This window comes from Strigops habroptila, chromosome 4 (genome assembly GCF_004027225.2).
Source record: "Strigops habroptila isolate Jane chromosome 4, bStrHab1.2.pri, whole genome shotgun sequence".
Lineage (NCBI taxonomy): Eukaryota > Metazoa > Chordata > Aves > Psittaciformes > Psittacidae > Strigops > Strigops habroptila.
Window position 1 is genome coordinate 38,969,634 of NC_046358.1, and position 23,523 is coordinate 38,993,156.

At 37.8% G+C, this 23,523-nt stretch overlaps 1 protein-coding gene across 5 annotated transcripts in view; it reads right to left on the minus strand.

Annotated features, from left to right (window-relative positions):
- Window positions 1-2,366: 2,366 nt before the first annotated feature.
- NPAS3 (neuronal PAS domain protein 3) overlaps window positions 2,367-23,523 on the minus strand; it is a 614,400-nt gene continuing 593,243 nt past the window's right edge. For 3 of the 5 annotated variants that reach the window (XM_030482076.1, XM_030482078.1, XM_030482080.1), the window contains 3 exons: window positions 12,759-12,906; window positions 9,501-9,616; window positions 4,342-6,658 (listed from right to left, as the gene is read on the minus strand). In XM_030482076.1, the coding sequence (XP_030337936.1) occupies window positions 5,349-6,658; window positions 9,501-9,616; window positions 12,759-12,906 (1,574 nt within the window). In that variant the 3' untranslated portion in view covers window positions 4,342-5,348. Of the gene's footprint in view, window positions 6,659-9,500; window positions 9,617-12,758; window positions 12,907-23,523 lie in introns of all 5 variants that reach the window. The other 2 variants (XM_030482079.1, XM_030482081.1) reach the window with 1 other exon arrangement.

The window sequence follows — 23,523 nt, forward strand, 5'->3', positions numbered from 1 at the left end:
AATGTGCTGTCAGGGGCATCACAGTTACTCCCGTGACAATACCACCTTGCAACATCACCAGTGCAAGCTGCCAGAGCTGGTTATCTAAGTAGTCCCAAAACATTTTTATCACTGTAACTTTTCTGAGTCATGACACTTCAAACGAGCCATTTTCCCCTTGCAGCTCTCCAGATGGCTTTTAGATACCTGCCTATATCACCTTGAAAAACAAGTCGTCCTGGAACAAACTTTCCAGAGACGGCAGTTACTGAGATCAGTTGTTTTAGGAAATGTTCTTTGATGAAATGACTTGACAAAGTTCGCCCAACTTTTACATGTCAGTTTTCTCTCAAATATTATAAAAATAGCAACTAGGTGAACCCCAAAGAACCCTTTTCAAAGGGTTCAACCTTTTCAAGCAGTTGTTTTTGTTTCTTAAAGTTGTTACAAATAACATTTTACTACATCCGTTCCCCAGAGCTAAACCAGTGCAACAGCACAGCTATAAAAAAACCCCCATGAAATAGCCTTTCCATCATTTTCTTTAATACACAAACTTCCTTCTTCAACTGAGAGTCTTACAGCAATCTATGCATTTTGACCATTACCTCTATACTCTGGTGCACTGCATAGATAGTATGGCTGAGATTTAAAAAGCCTTTATAACAACTCAGAAATGCTCCCCCTTCAAGCTCCTTAGAATTAGTGGCTTTAGTTAATATTGGTTAACACTTATTTGGAACAGGCATGTTATTCTTCCATTACTCTTTATTCTGGTCATTCTTCCAATATCCATTTGAATTCTGTTTTCCTCTCAGTTGGCATCATACCCTCAGCTACCTCATAAACAAGACGTATTGCCAACTGGAACATGCGAGCAGAGCTGAAAGCAGCACTTGCTGACCTCTGCTCCTTTCTACCCCCTGCAAGTTGGAGACGTATCAAACTCAATGCTTAGAGCCTGGGAAGTGGGAATCCTGAACTGCTTGGAAACTCAGAGAGCTAGACTTCAGGCTATTAAGCTATTGGGCTGGCTCACTGAGCTACAACTGCACATACATTTTTTATGATTTTTTTTTTGTTGTTTTATCAGCCCAGCAAGCCAGATTCACATGTTTTCACTTCAGCTGAGTGCATCTTTTGCTGTAAAGTGCTGAAAACTTTGCAACTGATTAGACAGTTTTAATCAGCATTAATAAGGCAACCAAAATCTGACTCAGAATTGACTAGCCCAGTAGTTTTAACTTCTAAGTCGACATAGAGGGGAAAAGATTTGGGCATGCAAAGTTGCTTACGGATCTTGGCTATGAGCAACCCTGTCTTGATTTTACATGCCCCAGATATGTGTTCTTAGAGACCGCATACGCAGCAGTAACAAAATAAAGTATGAAATCTGGAAATCACTGTCACAGGTGGTGGAAGCACTATACAGAACCAAGGAGAAATGCAGAGACTGTGTGAGTGGCGGTGAGAAGGATCCCGCTCCGCTCTCATGCCAGGACCCAGCCCGGCAGAGTCAGCGCACCGTGGTGGGGGTGGCACCTCCTGCTGCATGATTTCTCCCTGCTTTTCACAGCACAGACCAAGCACGCTTGCTCTGGGGCTTTGCTCAGAATTTACACAGGCATAATAGCTGATGGCTGTTCCCTGTTAGGGTCAACAACTGTGTGTGGATGTTTGTGTGATCAAAACTGTGTTTGACTTTTTTTTCTCTTCAGTTGTGAGGTCAGGGCTTTTCACCTCTTCCTTCTTACATTGGTAAATGTTTCTGTCCTCAGTTTGTAAGTCTAACCACACACCACCACCAACTTGCATGTTGCCAGTCTGGGGAAAGAAAGTACACACTCAAAAGAATCAGCAGCTTAGGTAGGATATAATGTGACTGAAGAGTTTCGCTATAACATTGTAGAGTACAAAAATGAAAATATAAAGTGCATTTTAAATGATTAATGTACCAAAGCTGACCTCTTCCAGTGTGCATTAATCAAGAAAAAATGCACACTTTCTATAGTGGTTAATGTTGCAGGTCCATTATTCAGCTTTGATAATGTGCATAAAAATGCTCAATATGACAATGAGTTGGGGTAGCTGAAAATTTAGGATGGTGGCAAGTTTGTTGTAGTATTTGGATTAGCATTCTTAACCTACATCTTCAGAGCTTCTTTTCTTCATTTTGCAAGCGTTAATAAAATCTAGCTTTATCCTCTTTGATTTTTGGTTATTTTTTCTTGTTTTTTTTTTTTTTTTTTAATTTTTTTTAATTTTTTCTTTTTTCTTTTTTTTTTTTTTTTTTTTTTTACCAAAACAATTAAAAAATACCTGCTCAAACAAATACTACCAGCACTCATTAGTCAGGATGGTTATATGTAAAAGAAATGATGCCAGATAGTAACAAATCCAAGAGAAGTTTATTATGAAAATGGCACCTGCGGGATGAAAAAAAATTAAGTTACATAAAGACAACCATGTATGACATGTATGAGAATCTACAAAAGTATAAAAAGAACCCTGTTGTAAATGAAGTATGTACATTTCTGATTTGCAGCATTATCAATGATCAATGAAAAAAATGTTTCAAATAAGCCAGGCACTCAAGAAGTTAGATTCAGTTAGCTTAACACAAAATAAATGTACCATAGCTGTCACTTTTTAACATTTTAATTTTTTTTATATTGTAGAGTTGGTAACACTGCTAAGATTTATACGAACAGAATCCCTTTCCCCGTTATTCAGCTACTTGGCACCAGTCTCCTCATAAAAGATTTCATATATTTGTACAAGAAATAGTTAAAAACACAGACACAGTCTTCACAGGTAATGAAATTTTTTTTTCATTTTGTAATTTTAAACACTATGGATTTAGACAGCAGCTGTGATTATCTGTTAGTTTAAATCACCAGAAATCATTTTGACACAACACAGAAACATTTATAAAAAAAACCCAAAACAACAGCTGTCTAGCTGTTTTTTGTAGCTGATAGGTGCACTCCTTTGATTGTTCCATAGCTAGAGTAGAGCTTCCAAAACTAAACTTTGAATTTCCCAAACAACTTTCTCGCCTTTTTTAGACCTACTTAAATCCTTCCAATGGAACATTTAAGAGCTCATTAATTAAATTTCTGGCGTCCAATTTTTTTTTCACTATTACTCCGCTGTGGCTTGGACCTACTTCTCAAATTCAAAGCTACTGCAGGAATTGACTCAACACAGTGAGTGATCAAAAATTCAAAGGACAGCTGAGTTAATAGATTAGCATTGCACACACAAGCAAATATATATGACAACTCTAAGCTCAGTTTCCTTTTTAAACAATGCTGGTCGACCTTTGAAAGCATTTCCTATCTCACTGGTAATTGCTCTACGTATTACTCTGCCAGCCCACCTGGGAGAAAACCAAAGAAATGCACCCTCTGCTTACAGTTTGAGCACAAGGGACTCTGGGAATGTTAACAACTGAGGCTATATGGCGTCAATTTGCTTAATATATCTGAGCATTACTCCATAGTGCATTGTGGGGTACACCGGAAGAGTAAGTCATACCCAGAATTCCTCTGTGGGAAAAATGGCTCCATTAACCTTGAGCTAGTTAAGAGTCTTTTATCTCTGAGAGTGAAGAAGAGAGAACGAGAGAGCGAGAGAAAGAGATAGGGCAGAAGTGCAGAGGGTGGGGGAGAGAGGAAGGGGGAGAGAGAGGTTTGAGAATACACAACAGCAAAGCAACAGCAGAAATGAAAAGGTATACAGACAGTGGAAGCAGCATAAGGTGACATTACAGAGGAAGGCCACCACACAAAAACCACTAACCCCCAAGAATCACTGGTTCACTAGGACTGCAGGAATGGGACTTTACCACTCCAGACTAGAGATAAAGCACAGAGAAGACAAAGGACAAAACAACTACATTAGCTTAGTATATACTGCATATAGTAACACACATTGAAACTGCAATGGGACTGACAGCCAAGGACACTTACACATTGTACACATTACAGTTCTCACATCTGTTATTAGATGCCTTAACAAACAGCTGCCAAAGATGGAGTGGAAGAAGAATTTATATTTGACAGTCATTTGGAGTGTTTGACACTACACTGTGATTTCTGGCAACAAAGACAAAATAGGAGATTTCTTTCCTTTTACTTAATGTGCAGTTTTCAGTTGTAGTTATCTATTTCAAGCTTATTAACCCATTCTTTAGTTTTAAAACATATTGGTTTCAATACTAGAAATAAAGAAAAAACAACAAAAAAATACCCAAATCAAAGAACAAAAATAAATTTACAACCTTCCCTCTATAATATTAAATGAAAACCAAAACAAAACATGTTAAATAGTTCTTCTGGTTGGTTTGTTTTTTTTTTATTTTTACTCTGAAGTGTTATTTGATGTTGTAAAATTAGCCTCAGTCACACTGAGAAAAAAATAAAGCAAAACAATATGCACCTAAGAAACTGCTCCTCGCGTCAATTAAATTGAGTTTTTTGTTTTTAAGCACTTTTTGAAAAAGGCTTCCTGACCCATTTAAATTTGATGTGAGGCTATGTTTGTTAGTTTGGAGGTAAAAAATTTTAAGTCCTGCAGCAAATGTTAATGAGGGCTTTTGTCTTAACTAACCAAGGAGACTGCAGCACCCGACTATAAACCAGTACGGAACACATTCTTTCCAAAAACCCCAGCCCACAAGCTGCATATTGTATGAAGACATTACAGATTAATAAATGATAGCACCATGGTTTTAGAAATTAAGTTAAAGTTTCAGTAATTAACATTTAGTCCAACTTTTTAACATTCTAGTCACAGGCCAGAAATTAACTTTTTAAGAACCCAAATTATTTTATGTGCAAGTAAGAAAATCTTAACCATAAAAAGAGAATTAAACTCTGCATAAAATTCTAAAATACTATCCCCTATTTTTAAAGGAATTAATTAGGAACAAAAACCCCCTTTCATTTGACTTAGTCAAACAGGGCACATTGTTTATGCTTGTCTCTTTTAATCTTGATCATATCAAGATCATTTTGAAGTAAAACCAATGGTTGTCACTTTAAAATCTCTTTACCACAACACTGAGTATTCTATGGCAGAGGCATACACATATTAAAGGCATCTTAATAAAGATGCAAAGGAAAAACACACATCTTAGAAGAAGACAAAATGGCAGGCAACTGGTACTTCGACTCTCTGAAGGCAAAAATAAAAAAATATCTTTACATTAAAGAATAAGTCAAGTTAAAGGGAATGAAATGGGGACCATCGTATTGAGAGAATAAGCTGACCTGCTCAAATTCAAAGTGCTAGAATTAAAGGTCTAAATTAAAACATAGTCTATGCCTCAGAGTATAACACTGAACACAGTATGTGGTCATATTTCAATCCTCTTTCCGTTCCAGAGTCTGTGTAGTGTGAATGCCGTTGCTGTACACAGGAAATGGAAGAGTGGAAAAAAGTCCTTCGGCAGTTGTGAACACATTCCCTGCAGGCATTTGGGTCAGACTGGCCCCGCTCACAGCACTTCCAAACGGTCCCGACATATTGAGTCGGTGAACGTGGTGGTAGAGCATTTCCATCGGTGTTTTAGGATCCAGCCCAAAGCTGGGGCTGTTAACATCAACAAAGTTAACAGCATGGGTGTTGGGGAGGAGGTTGCCCTGCATGGCTAAAGTAACTTCAGCTGGAGCATACCGAATAGTGCCAGTGGTGTAGACCCTCTGAGCAGCAGTGCTGGTCGCGGCTAGGGTTCCTGTTACCCTGTGAACCAAAGGAAGCACCACATTGCCTGCTTGTAACCTCTGAAGGGCTTCCAGATCCCCAGTGTACAACAAAGAGTTGGAAGCTGTGGGACCTCCTGGATGTTTGTCCCGTGGAGATGCTGAAAGTGGGGGTGACAAAGGGTCAGAGGACACAGGAGCCAAGGCCGAGTTGGATGAGGTGCTGAACTGAGTTTTACGGCTGGCAGTATTTTCAGTCCCTGGCGGGGTGAGAACGGAGTCTGGAATGGAGACATGTAAACTACTGCTGGCTTGGGGGGAAGGGAAGTGCTCGGAGCTGGGGGGCTTGGTCATACTGTAGGGTGATTCATTCCTTGAGATTTCCCTGTTGGGTGGGTAATTCCAAATACTGCTATCGTTATCAAAATTGATAGGTTCTGAGATTTCTGTTTTAATTTTGAGCACTGAGGCACTGTTTGGTGACGAGAGCAGCTGGGGCTGGTCTACCAAAGCTGGGTCAAGTCCATTTGGACTTGAGGTGCTTGACAGCCTTCTCCGGGTCATGCTGCCTCCCTTTTGCTTTTTTCTCCTCTTCTTCCTCTTTTGATGTTTGCTGGAAGACTGGGCATTTACTTCTCCTGCACTGTCTGAGTCCTTGGCACTGTCCGAGGTCAGTGATTCACAGTTCTGCAACCGCAAATCTGACTCACTCTCAACATAGCGCTCCACCTTGATCTGCATAGAGCCAAGAGTGCCAAAACTGTCCTCAGGGGCCTTTTGATTTTCGAAGTCAGAGTTTTCAAAGCTGTCATCACTGTCCCTGCTGTCCTGGTTGCTGGAGCTGTTCCCATCATCATTACAGTTCATTTCATTATCTGACTGATTTCCTGACTTTTTCCTGTCAGATTCAGGGTCTTCACTGTTTTCTGATTGGTTTCCTTTCTCATCTGACTTTGAGTTCTCATTGTCCTCTGGAGCAAAAGAAAAGTGAAACAAACCATTAGCAACAGGAATTATATTATAACAGGAATTATATGTATTATAATTATATTATGTTCTAATATTATATAAATATTATAACACAAGTCCATATTTCTACCTGCCAATGAGATTTGATTGCTGTAAATTTTTTTTTTGCAAGAGGCATAATCTCTTGTGGAGCCACAATTTTTTGCAACATTGTGTTGGGAGAGTTCTGATCACCATGAATCTCTCTGATTCAGGACTGTTAATGCGCCAATAGCCTATGCTATATGTCCTGCACCTTGATTGACGGGGGCTTTTCATCTGTTCGTGGGACAAGAATCATTTTGACAACTATGAGCACAATGGCATTGTAGCTGTGTCACCCAAAGAGGAGGCAGTGAACAATTCCATTATGATTGTTATGTTCTGGTGATGGTTCTTTCACATCTGTGTTCTCCTACTGTGGGCAGGCATCCAGGTGTAGCACTATTTACTAATGAAGATTCTAGTCCTCATCTTGTTTTCCTCTCATCATTGCCACTTTCAAAGTGGCATAGTGTCTCTGACTTGAGCAGAATTACTGCTGATTTCCTCGCATGTGAGAGGAGAAGCAGGTCATACGTGTATAAATCTGAATGAATAAACCAGTTTAAACAATTTTGTTACCTCGCTAGACTGCCTTCTCATATTCCCCTGAAGGGCATCAAATAAATAAAAAAACCCCTCACAAACCTCCCCCCAAACCAGAAAAAAAAAATTAAATAATCAGGCAGTGATTTAAATTCTTGATTGATCCAAATCTAAGGGCCATTGAAAATAGCCCAGCTACAGCACTGAGAAGCTGTCACTCTTCTTGCCTGAATTCATTTAGTTGGGTTTCAGACTTTTACCTCATTCTAATATGGATGAGATAAACACTCTAGTCCACTGGACTCAGACAGTGAAAGCAGTCTTAAAACTGAATACACTCCATTATCATACTGCGTTTGAAAGGGTCATGAAAGGCTTCAGGAGACCTTGTGTTTTACAGGCCAGCCAGAAATCTTTTGTTGGGAAATAAAAGATGTTTTTTTCACTCATCAGAGCCAAGTACTACCCTTTTCAATATACTTGTTTTAGGGGGAGAGGGGAAGGGCCAGTTTTCCTCTAAAGATCGGTTATTCCTGGAGCCTTGTCAATATCAAACAGTTTCCCAGAAGTGCTGGAGAAGGTTGGCTTGGCAGGGAAGCTGCCTGAAGATTCAGGGCAGTGAACTTCACAAGTCACTTTGTGTGACTTTTAGTTGAGTTGCCAGCAGCAGAGAGACCCTCTGTTTTGAAAAATAAAACCCACAGAAGCAAATTAACAGCCATAAATCTCATCCAGCTTTTTGTTCCACGTAGGGCTGAATTTCTTCTACATTTTTTTAATGTTTTTTGAAGATGCTTTCTTTTAAGGCCATGGTTTCTAGCTGGTCAAGAGTTGGTTTAAGGTGATGTAGTCTAAAGCTGCACAAAAATCAACTGGGATTTTATCAGAGCTTGAACTGAACTTGTCGGTTTCATCCAGGACCTGCTGCTTCAGGTCCTTTGGCATTTCTATTTCATTCTTCTGTAAGAAACAACCCACTGCCTCTGCTGTCTGCCAAGACTCCCTGATGCCTCCTTCTGATATGTAGACATCTGCACACCTTTAAAGAATGCTCTCTTTCTCTGTATCAGCCTTAGGAATGATGAATGCACATGTACTTCTCACCTGGAGAAACTTACAGTGCACATGGGAAATGCAAACTGTTCTCCACATGTCTGTTATTTGGCTATTTAGGAACAGGATAGCATAAAGGAAGCACTGGGAATAGATGAAGAAATTCCCAACAATGGTGGGCAACAAGCCTGTATGTGTGCCTAATGTTGACTTAAGCCATCAAACCAAGCTGTCAAAGGAGAACAAACAAAGGCAAAAGATGAAAGAGAACAGCCACATCATATAACCTAACATTAAGGCCTGATCCTATTCTTGCTTTTGCTTGATTTATGTCACTGTGATCCATTTTCTCGAGATTTTTTTTTTGTTATCATCTTAGACACGAGAGAAAAATCAGCTATACATATATTGCATACTACAGCAGAGTAACATCCCTAGTTCTTGGACCACAGGAAACCACACTCTTTTCAAAGCCAGATGATCTGTACCTGTGCCTAGGTAACCACTTTCAAAACTAATGGGGAATGTGTGAGCCATCTGTGCACTGAACCATCTGTAGAACTAATTTACACATTGAGTTTGACAAGTACAATTAGCTTTTAAAAAACAGTCGAAGTCCCAGACTTAAAGAGCTTAGAAACAAGTGCTTGAACCCATACCTCCCAATAAAATACAGTTCTTTTAACCCAGGAAACCCCTCAAATTTTGCAATCTTCACTGCCCCCTAGCGAGACTCTTCAAAAGCGTATTTATACAGAAAAAAGTGTCATAAAGATTGACAGCAGACACTTATCTTCAGAATGTATGCCTACCATGGAAAGATAAGAACTAGAATTATATTCAACAGTTACAATCCCAGGTCCTCTGTACGAGGCACAATACCTGTTCACGAAGCTTAGCTGGGCAATTAAATATTCAGTTCAGTGCAATGTAGGCAAGGATGCATCCACAGAGTGAAGAGAAATACTGAGGAAATGGAGATACTGTAGAAATGCTGAAGTTATTAAAGGGTTTTTCAATTTAATTTTACAGGATTTTTTTTTTTTTTTTTTTTTTTTTGTTATAATGCAACAATCTTCAAGAAGTAAAAGCAACTGGAAACCCAACTGTGGCTCACATAGTATGAACCTTTGTGGGTGTGAAGGCACACCACATGTGTGTTACCTGAGTTGTCCTTTGAGTCCGATTCAGAGTCAGAGGTCTCCGAGGATTCTGAGGTTTTCTCTGGCAGATGAGGAAGTTGTGCAATATCCATTGGAGTGTCCTTGTACTCTGGGTTACTGAAAAGAAAACAGCAAATACAAGTACAATTGGATGATTTGCAGTTTCATGCTTTTTCCCTCTTTTCATATCAAAGTTCAGGAACAAAGAACATAAATAGGAAAAATAGCAGAGCAAACACAGACACATACATTTTTTGGCTTCTCAGAGCTTCACAGCAGGGATTTTATGAAAGTTTATTTTAATACTGCCGTCAAATACTTATATTGACCAGGTACTAAAACTCCTTTCATTCTAGGGAAGTTTTAGAGCTATCAAAGCATTCTTACTGAAGTGGAGCACCATGGCTTGTGTGATATCTAACAGTAAAGCTACACTGTGTAATCATCCAACAACAAAATATCTCGATTTCGATCCCATTACTGTGCCTGGAAGGACAGAGAGGATGTTTTAACTTTTCCAATCTGTTTCTCTCCCACCGGCAATGTCTATTAGAGTTATCTCTGTAACAGTGTTCTCTATCGACCTTGCCAGAGCCCTTTCAATACCTGTTTTTCTGAACATTCTTGTTTTCCACACTTTAATCAAGCAGACCATACATAAAGTTAGTAAGAAGATGCTCAGTATGGGCTAGAGCAAATGGCCACTGCTTAAAAGAATTTGGCCAAAAAATGCATAAAAAAGGTTACATATTTTTTAAATACTGCACACATGCACCCACATCACCAAGAAACCAAAAGCAACCACTCTAACTATATGACAGATGCACATGTGCATGTTAAGATGCATATGTTAGGGATAAAGAACTGTCAACACACCCATTATAATCATATCTTCATCTGCTCATGTGGTGCTCACCTGTGACTTGTTAGCAATGAACACGACTGCAATGTAAAAAAGCTACACTACCAGAGAAACTGAAAAAACCCTAACCCAACCCGATGCTTTTTCTTGGTTTGCACCCTCTAAATTGTTTTCCTTTCCCAAATCCGTGCAAAGGCAGGGGAACAGACACAGCCAGACACAAGTAGAATAGGAATGTTGAAAATAAACAAAGTCTTTAATAATTTTTGAATAGGTGAGCATTTCTATGCAGCTCAAATTCCAGCCTGGTGATAGAGCAGAAAATCCACAGTCCTGTGCAGGACAATATGAGGCAGCACTGGGGGTGACTGACACACTATCACAATGACATTCTGCCCATATTCTGCCTATTACAGTGTACTGTGAAAATTCAGAGTTCACACAGTTCACACTGAAATGCCATTCTTACGATTATCATCTTTATGGTTTTGTCCTGACAAAGTGACTTTATTCTGTTGCATCCCAGGGCAGTCCTCAAATTTGCTCCTCCCAGCAAAAGATGTTTGAGGGCTTTCACACTGTGAATAACAAGTTGCTAGAACAAGAACAGCATTAATCCTCCCTGTCACTATAATTAGTCTATCCTTTTACAGACAGCTGAATCGTACTTTCTAATGCATGGAAATGTATACAGAGCAGTACTCCTGCTAAGAGTAGACCTAATTATGCCTTGATCTGTCATTAAAATATTATTTGGACGTTTAGATCTTTTGTGGATTCCAGTACTAGGAGAAATCTAAATTAAAAATACAAATTCAGTGGAGGAGTTAATCTTGCTCTAACAGACCAGTGGAGGAAATGCAGCAGGAAAATCAAGTTCTGGGAGAGGAGCTGGGGAAGATCACACTGCTTTGCTGGGTTTTTTTTTTTGTTTAGGTGTATTCTGTTGGCAGAAAAAATAATTTTGTGGGATGTTTGTGGACTAGGTTCACTGGAAAGCAGCAAAGGGGACAGAAGCAACTGTTCATGATTCTTATGGACCACTTTTCCAGCTAAATATGAGCACATTTCTGGGCATTTTAAAGCCCTGCTAGGACTGGGGCAGTGAAGCTGTACTTCTAGTTCAGAACTGGCAGGCTTAAGCTCTCTTGAAATGCTGCATTCTGCCTCACTCTTGAAAAAAGAGACCAAAAAGTAGCAGGATAAGGATATATTAAAAAACACCTGTGCTCAATCATAGCAAGACAGAAACATGCAAGCCTCAATGAACACTCCACTGCTGTAGAATGTTTCCTACAGTATCCCCCAATGCTCTCCTTCCAGGGGCTGCTTCCTCCTCTTCCCCAAAAGGGCAATCAAAACTACTTCAACATGCAAGTTTAGGCAGGCACAGCCTCTTCAGGGCTTGCTGGACTTGGCATAATAAGTCACAATCCAACCCCTAGACATCACTTTGAACTCTCATGGCATCAAAGGGAATGTAACAAACCATGACAAGCAACTTAAAAGGAGAACGGACCAGAAAATGACAATTGCATTTCATGACAATCTCAAGGTTTCAAATTTTATTTGTTTGTTTGTTCTGCTCTGGAATGAAAGAGAAAATTCCATGATCTTATTGAACATTTTCACAAAACAGAATGTGTTGAAAGGTATTTTCAGATGAGAAAGGTCAGGTTTATAATTCACTGTCTCTCAGTGACTGTTGGTCTTCTCTTGAGCTCAGAAAATACTTGAGGCTTGGTAAAATGGAATTTCTCAGGGAAGAGTCTTACATTCCAGATATTACCCCTATTTCTGACTAAAATAGTTCTAATAGTTTAAAATAGTTTTAATTTCTACTTCTATTTTTAAATCCTACTTTACATTTTTCAGTGTGAATACTGCCTGATGGTAAATGGAGCAATATATTAATTCAAGACTTCTCTCCTGAGAAAATTCCTCTCTCTGGAGTGAACTGGCAAACACCTTTCAGAAAGACCTTTATGTACAATTCCAGAAGTTTGCTTCCATGCATTTTCAATAACCAAATAAACCAGTGCCCAACAGTTCACACCAGATTTTATAACAGAGCTTCTGAAAGTTGGTGTGGATAATTTTTATCTTTGAGCTCAGGTTGAGTAGATTTCCGGGTAGCAGAGGCATGCAATAAAGGGATGGAGGGTTTATTTGAAGACTAAAGCAGCATAGTAATTCGAGAGTATTCCAGTGTACTGAGACATGGCAGATTGTCTCAAAAAATATAACCAAATGGCACTGGTTTTGAGGCGGACCATATTAAGAGTTCTTCTCCTTAGCTTTCTCCAGTAGGCAGTTGTTTGTTCCCTAAAACTCTCACCAACAGGGACAAGCAACAGAGGCAGCAGTTCAAGTGAGAGAAGTGACTGGAAGACCTACCTAAGAAGGTAATTGACCCAGATGATATTCTTCTCGCTTGCGTTCTTGGCATTGACAGCTATGGTTGCGCTAGACTGTATCCAGATGTATCCTCCATTCTTCTGCATCCAGCGGTAATACTTTGTTACACATTGACCCTTATTCAGCACTGGCAAAAAAACACAAAACAGAAGCAAGATACAGCACATGTTAGAACTACAGTAAAACATGCCACAAGCATAAGCAGAAGACCTTTGGCTTCCTTTAGGTTTAATGCAGCATGCCAGTGAGATGACAAACAGGATCTTAACTTCAGTATAACTATCTGTATGTTTTACAAGTTTGTAAAGTATAATTTTAATCTGTTTTTGGAAACTCTAGTGAAAGTAGAAAAGTAAAAAGCACTACAAATCTCTTTGGTTCACAGAATACTTATTGCTGTGTGGACATTTTCAATGCACTCAATGTCAAACTGTAAAAAAGAAAAAGAAAAAAAAGAGGCAAATTTATATGTGATTTATTCATAGCTCCTAGGTAGACCTCTTTGAGATTCTGGATATTTGAAAGGTTTGGGAAGATACTCTACCCCTGCTGCTTTGATCATTTCTCCTTATTGCAGGCGATATCAACCACTGAACTTATACATCTGTTTCTTTGATCTTGTCAAACAGAATTTACAGTTCTCAGATAAACCAAATCTCCACTGGTCAGTGGGGGGAAAGTCTTGGGAGAATTTACTTTCTACCAGAGCAAAGTAAATCCACCAGCAGACTGAGAAAGAGGCCTAAGGGAGGCACAGAATGGCTTGGTTAGAGCCAAAGAGTGATAGCTGTCGCCGATGTTTGAAATATGCTAGGAAAGAGAGAAACAACTAAGAGCAATCAGTAATGTCAAACGGCATTATTAAATGCTCACAGCAAGAAGGCTTAAAAATACAGATGTTTAATATTTCAGCCAAAATATTGCCAAGTTGAAACGGAGTTGGTTTGTATCTGATGCTTCAGTGTCAGGAGAAGGGTATGAAATGCAAAACTTCAGTGGAAAAGAGCAGCAGGGTTTTACAGAAAACCTAAACTATACAAAATCTGGGTATTATTGCTACTGGAGCACTTACTCTTTGCGTTTCTCACTAATCCCATAAAGCTTTGTGCACTAGAGGGCAGTGTGCATTCATATACACCTTCGGCTTTTGTCATGTCCTTGTCTCCGTCTGCTAAAATGAAAAACCTCTAACTGCTGTAATAAATTTGGCTAAATTAGCTGCTAAATGGTTATCTCAAGTAATATGTATTTGCATTAATCATCTTGCTCTAAACCAGAACAAGCCAGAGTCCTAAAGACGTAGTAAATTCATATTGTCCATTTAATTATGGCTAATAAGTGCTTCATATACAATAGTTTCATGAAGTACATTTTCTTTTTTTTTTTTTTTTTTTTTGTAGAGGGAAAGAAAAAAGTCACTTTGGAAAAGAATAAGTATTTAAGGCAGTTAAAGTTCCCATCATAAATGTGACAAATGACACTTTGGAGCTTTCAAGTTAACCAAATATCTATACCCCTAATTTACATATGAATGTATCTATATCTAAATCTGTCTACAACAGATATCTACAGAAAAAGATAGTTACAAAGGCAGCCATACAAACACAGATGCTTTCTTACCTTGGACAGATCCCCCAGTCCCCACTCCAATATTTCAACTACTGAATAAAAAAATGCATGTAAAAAAGTTCAATGTGAAGTGAATCTAAAGCACAAGTTAGGTTCAGCTGTAATAGAAAAAAATATTTTTGATCTGGATCCTGTTGTTTTTCAGCTACCTCTAGCTAAGCAGGTTTGTTTCTAGCAGAGATCCATAAGTTTCCCTAAATTTTTAGTTTTGTATTCCAAGCTCTAAATACCCTGCTATGATAATTCATTGGCTTCAAAACCTCATTATACAGCAAAATAAAGATAAAATATGAATAACTGACTACCCAACAATTTTGCGAAACCAATGTTGTGTGCCACTTTAGAAAACAATCTCACATCAATTAGCCCAACTTTATCAGTTATGAAGAAGAAAACTACTGCTGTAAGTTTTGATTGTGGTAGACATCTCTATTTCAGTAAAATAGGACATTCAAAATATTCTGCTTACAGTTGACAGTAAAACTGATCTGTCTGGAAGTCTGCAGTGATATTGTCTCCTTTCTGGAAATGTGGACACCCACAGGTGTGTGCAGGAACTAGCAAAATCTACCTGCGCTTTTGTCTACTACTTATACTGTTGTCTTCTTTATAGAAGTTTTTACCTGAGGAGTTTACCATGCTATACAAATACCAAAGGATGACTCCTCACAACTGCCCACATGCACATTTGAAAGTCAGGGTGCCAGGTGAGTCACTGGCCAGTGACTCAAGAGCACATTGCAATTCTGCATAGTGATAGCTATGAGGATGCAGATCCTCCAGCTCTTTCAGTTCATTTCATCCTAGAAAAGTCCTTCCTCCTTCAGTACCTTTTATATTGGTTGTTGCACCAGTGAAAAGTCTGTATCAGGAGCTGAACAGAGCATTCATTTCAGAACTATGGAAAAAAGGGGGAAATTTAAACCTTGTAAGTTACTTCTGAAGGAAAAGGGGCTTGTTTTTCCAAGAAAGAGAATTCAGTGCATCAGAGTTGTATATAAACCACCTACAGTCAGAGTTCAGGCTCCCAAATTACTATACATCCAAAGAATATCTGAAATACTGTCTTGAAAATGAGTTTTCCATGAAGTTCACCTACCTGCAAATTCCCACTCTATTTGACCAGCTCAGATATATTACCACATACACTGGATTTTCCTTCCTGCATCTGTCTAAAGCACGTTTCATAAGAGAGATTTGTGGACCACGCTCTGAAGGAAGTCCCACGATTCAATATAAAAATTCTCTCTGTAAAGAGATTCTCTGGCAGGCCAGCTGTGCCGTGCTGCTAAATCTGGTTCTTAAATCCTTTGAGAGTGCACTAGGCACCCCCAAGCCAGTTCTGAAAGCTCATACTATAGCTTGGGAAGAAATTTCTCTATGTGATAAAAGCGAAGGAGTGAAAAAATATTGTAATGTTTTCTAATTTATGGTATTTTTTAACTGTTCGCATAGCCAACCTGAAACTTAGAAATTGGATGAGAATTTTGAGAAAACAAGCAACTAGAAGGACACATCAGGAAGGGAAATATATCTAGTTTATTGATAACCTAGTGTTATTTGAGTAAAGTCCAGTTTCATTTTAAACATCTTCAGTTTGCAGGTGCAGGGAGTCCCTTAATAAAGTTACTGATTTTGAGAAGAAATGAAAGTGAAGAATTAGTCCACCTTAAGATCTGCTTGTGAAGTTGTTTTGTTACTAGCAACAGACTACATATTTCACCCTAGCATAAACTTCTGAGAAAGTAATGCCACGTGGACCATATCCTGAACTTATTCAGACTGTACTTTGTAAGGCAAACCCCTCACTGAGAATCAGGGTTCAGCTCCATATTTTTGAACACTGAGAAATGAAAAGAGTTTTAAATTTCTATTTGTATTACACATGGAGAACCCAGTCTGGCAGACAATGTAGGATGGGGTAAGATGGGATTTATGACCACAGTGGTGGGATGGCTCATGTGAGTGAAGTTACATGAGTTTATGCAGGATTGCGTTATATAATTATACGTATACATTTATATATAAACACTCTTTAATCAAAGGGAATAACTGAGGGCTAATGTTTTCAAACTCGTGACCTTTGTTAGCTGCACAGCTATATTCTCTAAAGTGGTGGATGATAAACTTGACTAAAATTTGCTCAAATGTTACCTAGTTACTCAATTTGAATTCAGTGCTTAACATCAAGAAATGCACAGTCTGTCATGTTAAGACCTAAAAAAAATCTCACTTATTTCTCGAAGCATGAATATATTGCTATTTACACAGTTCCCAACAGAGCGATTTCAGTTTTCCTTGGTAGCTTTGCGTACAACAATATTCTTGCAGCAGAGGAGTGAAGGAGGGGAGGAAAGAAGAAACAGTCAGTGTTCTTTGCAGGAACCTATTTCTGTTAGAAAATCAAAATAAATCAGTACAAGTTTGTCTTCAGAAATATGGTTACAAAAAGAAAAAGAACATAGTTTCTTCCTGTAAGCTGTTCTGAGAAATCAAAGCCAAAGCTTCTAAATAGTGAGTTGTGTTTTAAAAGAAGGAAGTAGCTTAATTCAGTTTGAAGAGGAGATGAAGAAATTCTGTATCAAAAGCAGTCTTTTAGCGAAGTCGCTTACAAAAGGACATTTTACTCATGTGCATATGCATTTAAAAGCTACACTATATTGCGTATTCAGGTAAGTATCAAGTAAATAGGAAATGATGAGATCATCTTACATATTCACACAGCTTCACAAAGAGGCTCTTTATAATTGGTGAAAATATTGAGGTTACATCTGCTGTGCTATTCACCCTTCTCCTTGAAATTCCTTTATCAATGACTGGATGGTATTGATACTGAATTCCTCTTGTGGTAAACTTTTAAGAATATTTTTAATTTACTGCAGGAGGATGAAAATGCCATACTTAATACCATAGTCGGATAGTTAGCTGCAGCCACAAGTACTCTTTCTACATTCACAAAACTGGCAGACGAAACATGAAAAGGAATACTGACTCTTTAATCTCCACTTCTCCACCTAAGGCCCAAGGCAAGCTGACAGGGTAACTTCGTTCTGGAAACAGAGGGGTTTTTATTTTTTTTAATTCTGGATTACTTTTTCTTCTACCTTTGAAAACTGTGGGCTATAGGGGAATGAACCTGGTATAGACTTAAAACAAGAACAAGTTTCTTTATCTGAAAAGTTACAGTCCTTGATGCTTACAGGAAGGTCATTTTCAAAACCCACAGGAAAAATAGCATCACAGCCAGAAAGAGTGCATTAAGTGCCTTATTTGTTTGTAATAGAGACAGTTTTTTATTCGTAAAGCTCTGAGGATCAAGTGAGCCTTTAATGTTGTAAGGACTTTGCTATAGATTTTGTAATTAGTGAGTTAGATGTTTTAAATAGCAGGTATCCACAAATTGGATTTTATCAATGAAAAATATTTAGCAGTGTTAAATGATGTTTGTTACTTAAACAGAATTATGAGCTAGATGATAGGAGACTTGTAGATATTTGGTGAGCAAACGTGTGCCTTCTATATAATTCTCCATGAACACTTCTATTTCAGATCTACTACACAGGGTGAAGGGAAGAGAAGGGTATGTAAGCCAAGACAGTGTGCAAATGTGTTCTTTATCCACCAGGCCAGAAGTGTGGCCTCTACAGCAGACTGCTTGCGAAAAAATGCCACCTTCCCATCACAAAAGTACCCATGGGTCAAGTTGCTCTACCTCCCCTCATTGCAGAGAGTTGCTTACCAGCCTTTTGTGACTTACTGTATCTCAACAGAGTTCTCTTAAATAAAATAGAAAGATAATGTTAGAAAAATATTGGTTCTGTGAGGCTTTAGAAAAGTGCATTTTACTCACACCATATGACAGGAGAAAACCCTGAGTGCTGGACTAAGAATGCAGTGTATTGTGTCAATAACACTGACTAAGACTTGGCTATTATAATGATATGAATATTAGACAGTAATAATTGCTGACTTCTAAACATAAATTCGTCTTTTCCAATGTCAAGCATGAAGCAGCAGGTCAGATTCATGAAAGAAAACTACCTCCCTGGTATCCAAACTCCCACCTAACTTCTTCATTTACCTGGGATAATCCTTTTAAGCATATACAATCACTCTAAAAATGCCAAGTGTGGCAATTGATTCATTGCTTACTTCTGCAATATGGAATACTGTTTAATCTTCCAGTGTAGGGATGTTACATATATAAACACTTGACAAATTAGGCAAAAATAAGTATCAACAACCTTGCAGGAAAAAAAAAAAAAAAAGCCTTAATCAACCATTTACAAAAATTGGAAAGCTTAAGAATCTTTAAAAACTAAGCAATATTTTTTCTGCCTCACTTTGCAGAAAATCAAATGTTAAATGTGGTTTGAGTCAAAGTGTTAAAAAAAAGTGGGTTCATATCAGGATTGAAGTTTGTAGCTCAAGGTCATCACTTGCCAAATACAGTGAGAAAAGTCTTGCATGCTACATGTCCAGCCAGGGAAGAAAAGTAACTCTAAATAGTGAAAAGAGTTTGGAAAAACATTCATGGATTTTTTAACCTATCTTAATCCCAGGACAGTGGTACTCTGGCCCTCTGAAAATTCCTTGCCTCTGCCAGAGATTCTGCCTTCATTTGATTCCAAATTATCTCAGATAAGGACCAGGAAGACGTTTTGTCTAACTTCAACCCTATGTTATCAGTTTACATGGCAGCAGCTCACAGCAGCAGTACAAATTTATTGAAACACAGAAAAACCATAAGTATTTCTCAGCACTAAGCACAAATCATCATCTCCTACTTGCACAACAGACACTTCCCCTCTCCTTCTCATGGTGGTTTTAACATACCATTTGCCCACGGTGCATCATTTAAAATTTTAATTTTATAATTATGCTTAACAATAACTATTAACAAGAACATATAATGTCAGGTAGGATGTTTATTTTAAAACATTATGTAGGCATTGATCAAATTGACAGAATTATAATGACAGAATTGTAATATTTAATGTATCACTAGATGCAGTCTTCCATGGAAGCTTACAGCATGTGTATCAGAAAACTTTTCTGTTGTTTCTATAGATAAAAATGATGTAAATACAGTAAGTTTACTTAATGATAAGCTGGATTGAAAAATGAACACTAGAATTGTCTATCTAGGATTCTTTAGGATTTCTTCTCTCTTGCTTAACTTTTCTTTTCCCTCATGATTTGTCTGTCTCCCCATGACTTTTAGAACTTCCATCCTGCCATAAAATGATTTCTTTCTGCTAACATTGAAATAGTCATTCAGAAACCCAAGCCTGCTTTGAACACCAACTTCAGACAGAACTCTTTCTGTTCAAACTGAAGGGGAAAATGAAATCCCAGATCCAAATCTTGCCCTCAGCTACTAAAATGCAACATCAGAAGAGAAATTTGGCCCTGCTTGCTCAAGAAACTTAAATCTGTCCTCCATCTCTCCACTAACATTGATGTATGTCCATCATATGACAACCTATGTAAGATTAATGACTTCAGAACATAACCCTTTCTATGCTAAATGCATCAGCAGATTATACATGACTATATCTCCCACAAATACGAAAAGAGATAGAAGTTTCACAGCAGCAGATTGGCAGCAATATGAATTTTCTCTTTGAATTTCATAGGTTAAGGATGGTCTGTTTCAAGGGACAGGATCCCTTTAAACATTCTTTAATTTCTGGGATAAGAGTCCCTGTTTGTGTACTTGGACTGAGTGAAATGAGCGGGCTTCTCAGCCTAATCTCTGGAGGAAAGGGATCCACAGCATAGTGTCATGGTGGCAGGGCTCAGCTGGACACAGATATTTTTGAAGCATATTGTCCCTTTATATCACGACTTGTAAAAATAAAAGAAAAAGGAGTGAACCAAAACTTTCTCCAAACCTTTCTCCACAAGCCAATTAAAAAAAGAAAAAAAATCCCTGTAAAATAAAAATAAAAGAACTTTTGAATAAGTAAGTATTTTATGATCTCAGAACCAATACCTAGCAATCTGTGGACACTGGGTACAAACACTCCAGATGTTTGGCAGGGCATTCCCAAAAGCCCACTGAGCAAAAGTCCCAGAATCACTTTATAAGTTATTAGACATCAAAACTAACACTGATCCGCCACTGGCCACATCACTCATAGGTGGCAAAGCCACAAGTGATTTATGCAGGTTCTTTCAAATGAGTGCTAATAAGACCTATTGCCCCACTGTCACATATCTGATATATGCTACATATTTTACTGATACTATTTTCATATCTTTCCGGCTTTGAAAACTGTATCCCTCAGAGACACAAGGTCAGCTGCCCAGACCTTTGAAAAATAAAAGGAAGAGAGAAAAATCACAGTAGCACTGATGTGCTTCTAAAACTCTGCTACAATTTCTTCATACCTTCACACAGTGACATTTTACAATGGACATTTCCAGGTGTAGTAAGCTACAAACAAAATCTTTGGATTTTCAATGGAGCAACACTGTTTCTGACTCAGATTACAAGATGATGAACATTTTTGGTCTCATTAATCTTGAAGCAAACTGCAGTAATGAAGGTAAAAAGATATACGGCTGAAGTACTTTTCCCCACCATTTTATAATGGCATACATTTACATTATGTAGCAAAAGTCACCACAGAAATAGTGGACAGAGTGAAGGTGAAGCTGCTTGAGGTGCACAGTAAAACCTTTTATTCCCATGGCTTTGCAATTTATCATGTGCTTCTGCAATCTATCACAAGAATAATATCAAAGTATAAGTTCATCTTTGGGGTTGAAAATTTTGAGCACGAAGAGACTTTAAAAAAATAAAGAAAATTATTTAAGGGAGTAACTGGGAAACCAGAGGTTCCCAGCAGAAGTCAGAACTCAACCTTCACTCTACAGCCCTTTAATGCAGTAGCTGCACTTACAGAGCTGGTACTACATGCATTTTTAATGTAAAAGTAGAAGAGCTTAGGTGTAAATTTCAACTGACTATGAGCTATGTAAGTCTTACAATAGAGAGCCTACAAACTGACATGGGAACATACTAATCAGTATTGCATTAGATATAACTTGAAGATGAAATAGTGTCAGGAATTAAATTAAAGAGTTATTGATGTAAAGTATACCTGAGACATCTTGCAAAATAACTGTATATCGCTAAGATACAGAAGGCAATACTTTGCAATTAGGTTGAGCAGCTAATGATTTAAATAGCTTAAAAGTTTAACTTTGTAACATTTTATGGTTTGTTTACTATCCAAAAGATCTGATGCTTCTGGTAAACTGTCTTATATCCTTTACATACAGAAAACATTTTCCAATAGCACACAATTTGTATGTAAAAAAAGCCACAAAAAATTATGAAGAGTAGAAAATTATCAGGATTTAAAATTATCTCTGAATATTTATATGGATAATTAGAATACCAAACAATACAATAGAAATAACTATTCTCCACAAACAGAAATGTAAGCACTGATATAAATTTTCACCTTTCAATGAATGAACCAACCATGAGTTAACAGTGTATTATGGAGAAAACAAGGGTGCAAGGCGTACATACATATATATTGCAGAGTGTTTTCCCCATTTTTGTAAAGTAACTGGTTTTGGTCAGAGAGTAGACAAAGAAATTAAACTAGACACACCAGAGTCTCTCATAACCCAAAGAAGCATTTGCAGGAGCAAACACAACGACTGCAGGATTTCAGAGCATGGCTAAAGGACACAAAACATGCACACTCTTGGTTAGGTGTACATCTTTTAAGATTCATTAGGACTGAAAAACAAGCACTAGACATGGGCTAAAAAAAGAGTCCATGCTCCTTTTTTAACTTGTATGAATAAAAAAAAAGTTTTCTTTATAGGCTTCTGTTTCTTCTAGTTTCTCATCTCATGTTCCCTGATCTTGCTCTCTCACCACTATCTCCAGTCAAAAGGACATAGGGATGTCAGTCTTCAATGCAGAAATCTTTGCTGGCCCATAGTATGGACAGAGCAGAAGATTGTGCAGGTGGTCACACCAACTCTTCTGCAATACTCTGAAAACACGATACACTAGACTGTCATCAGAATGCCAGGCGGGCTTGGTTTAAGAATTAGCTAAACACCAGACATTCTATCAGCCTAATTTAGAATCAATCTTGCTTTTTAGTGATGATAATAAACTTGTACAAACATGAGATTCATTTGTATATTTTAGCATTTCATTTCAGTCCCAGAATGCAAAACCTGACATTGGAATCAGTTTGATTTTTTTGGTGATTGAAGATATTAAGCACTACAAGAGCATTGAAATTTCGATCTGATTAGGATAAAAATTCCTCAGGATCAAAACACTTCTTTTTTTCCCCCTACAGTTTTACTAATTGTGTGCTACTTGACATTGCAGAGTTATTCCACAGCATGATAGCAAAATATGTGAAGTGTATTTTACTGTTAGAAATTATCAACTCATTCTATTTGTTTTTCATGTGTTTGAGGTTATTAAGAGAATAAAAAATTATAACTGATGTGCATAAGTTAAAAGGGTTAGTTCAACTACAGCTGGTAGGCTAAACCACTAAGCAATATTTTGTACAGCAATAGAATTTTTCTACTGAACATACATAAAACAAACCATGAATATATAACTGATTTAAAAGCAGACTGAGGGGGTAATATCCCTTGAAAAATAGGGGAGCTGTGAAAAAGGTGAATGTAGAATAGTTTATTTTCAGAAAGACTGGATTATTCTAACCACTGGAAACCAGATAAAGCAGATCAGAGGGAGTGCTACCAAACACACTCATCAGAGACCATTGCTTTATGGGAAATGAACCACCCTGAGGAATTGTATTTCTTATAGCTGTAAGTCAAAACCTGAAGAAACTGGATGACATTTTCTAAGCAATAGCTGAGGACAAGAAGTATCTTTTTTGCTAGTGTCAGGTTTCTGAATTTAGACCTCAATTAGGATTCCAAAATGAAAAAGCACATATTATATACCAATATATACTTGTCACAGTGTTCTTGCAAGCAGTATATTAATTTTCAAATGGTGGCACATTGTCCTATATTTGTCCAAAAGTATATTCATAGTTGCCTTCAAATGTCTTGACTTCCTTGTTCCTTGCTGCTTTCTTAATGA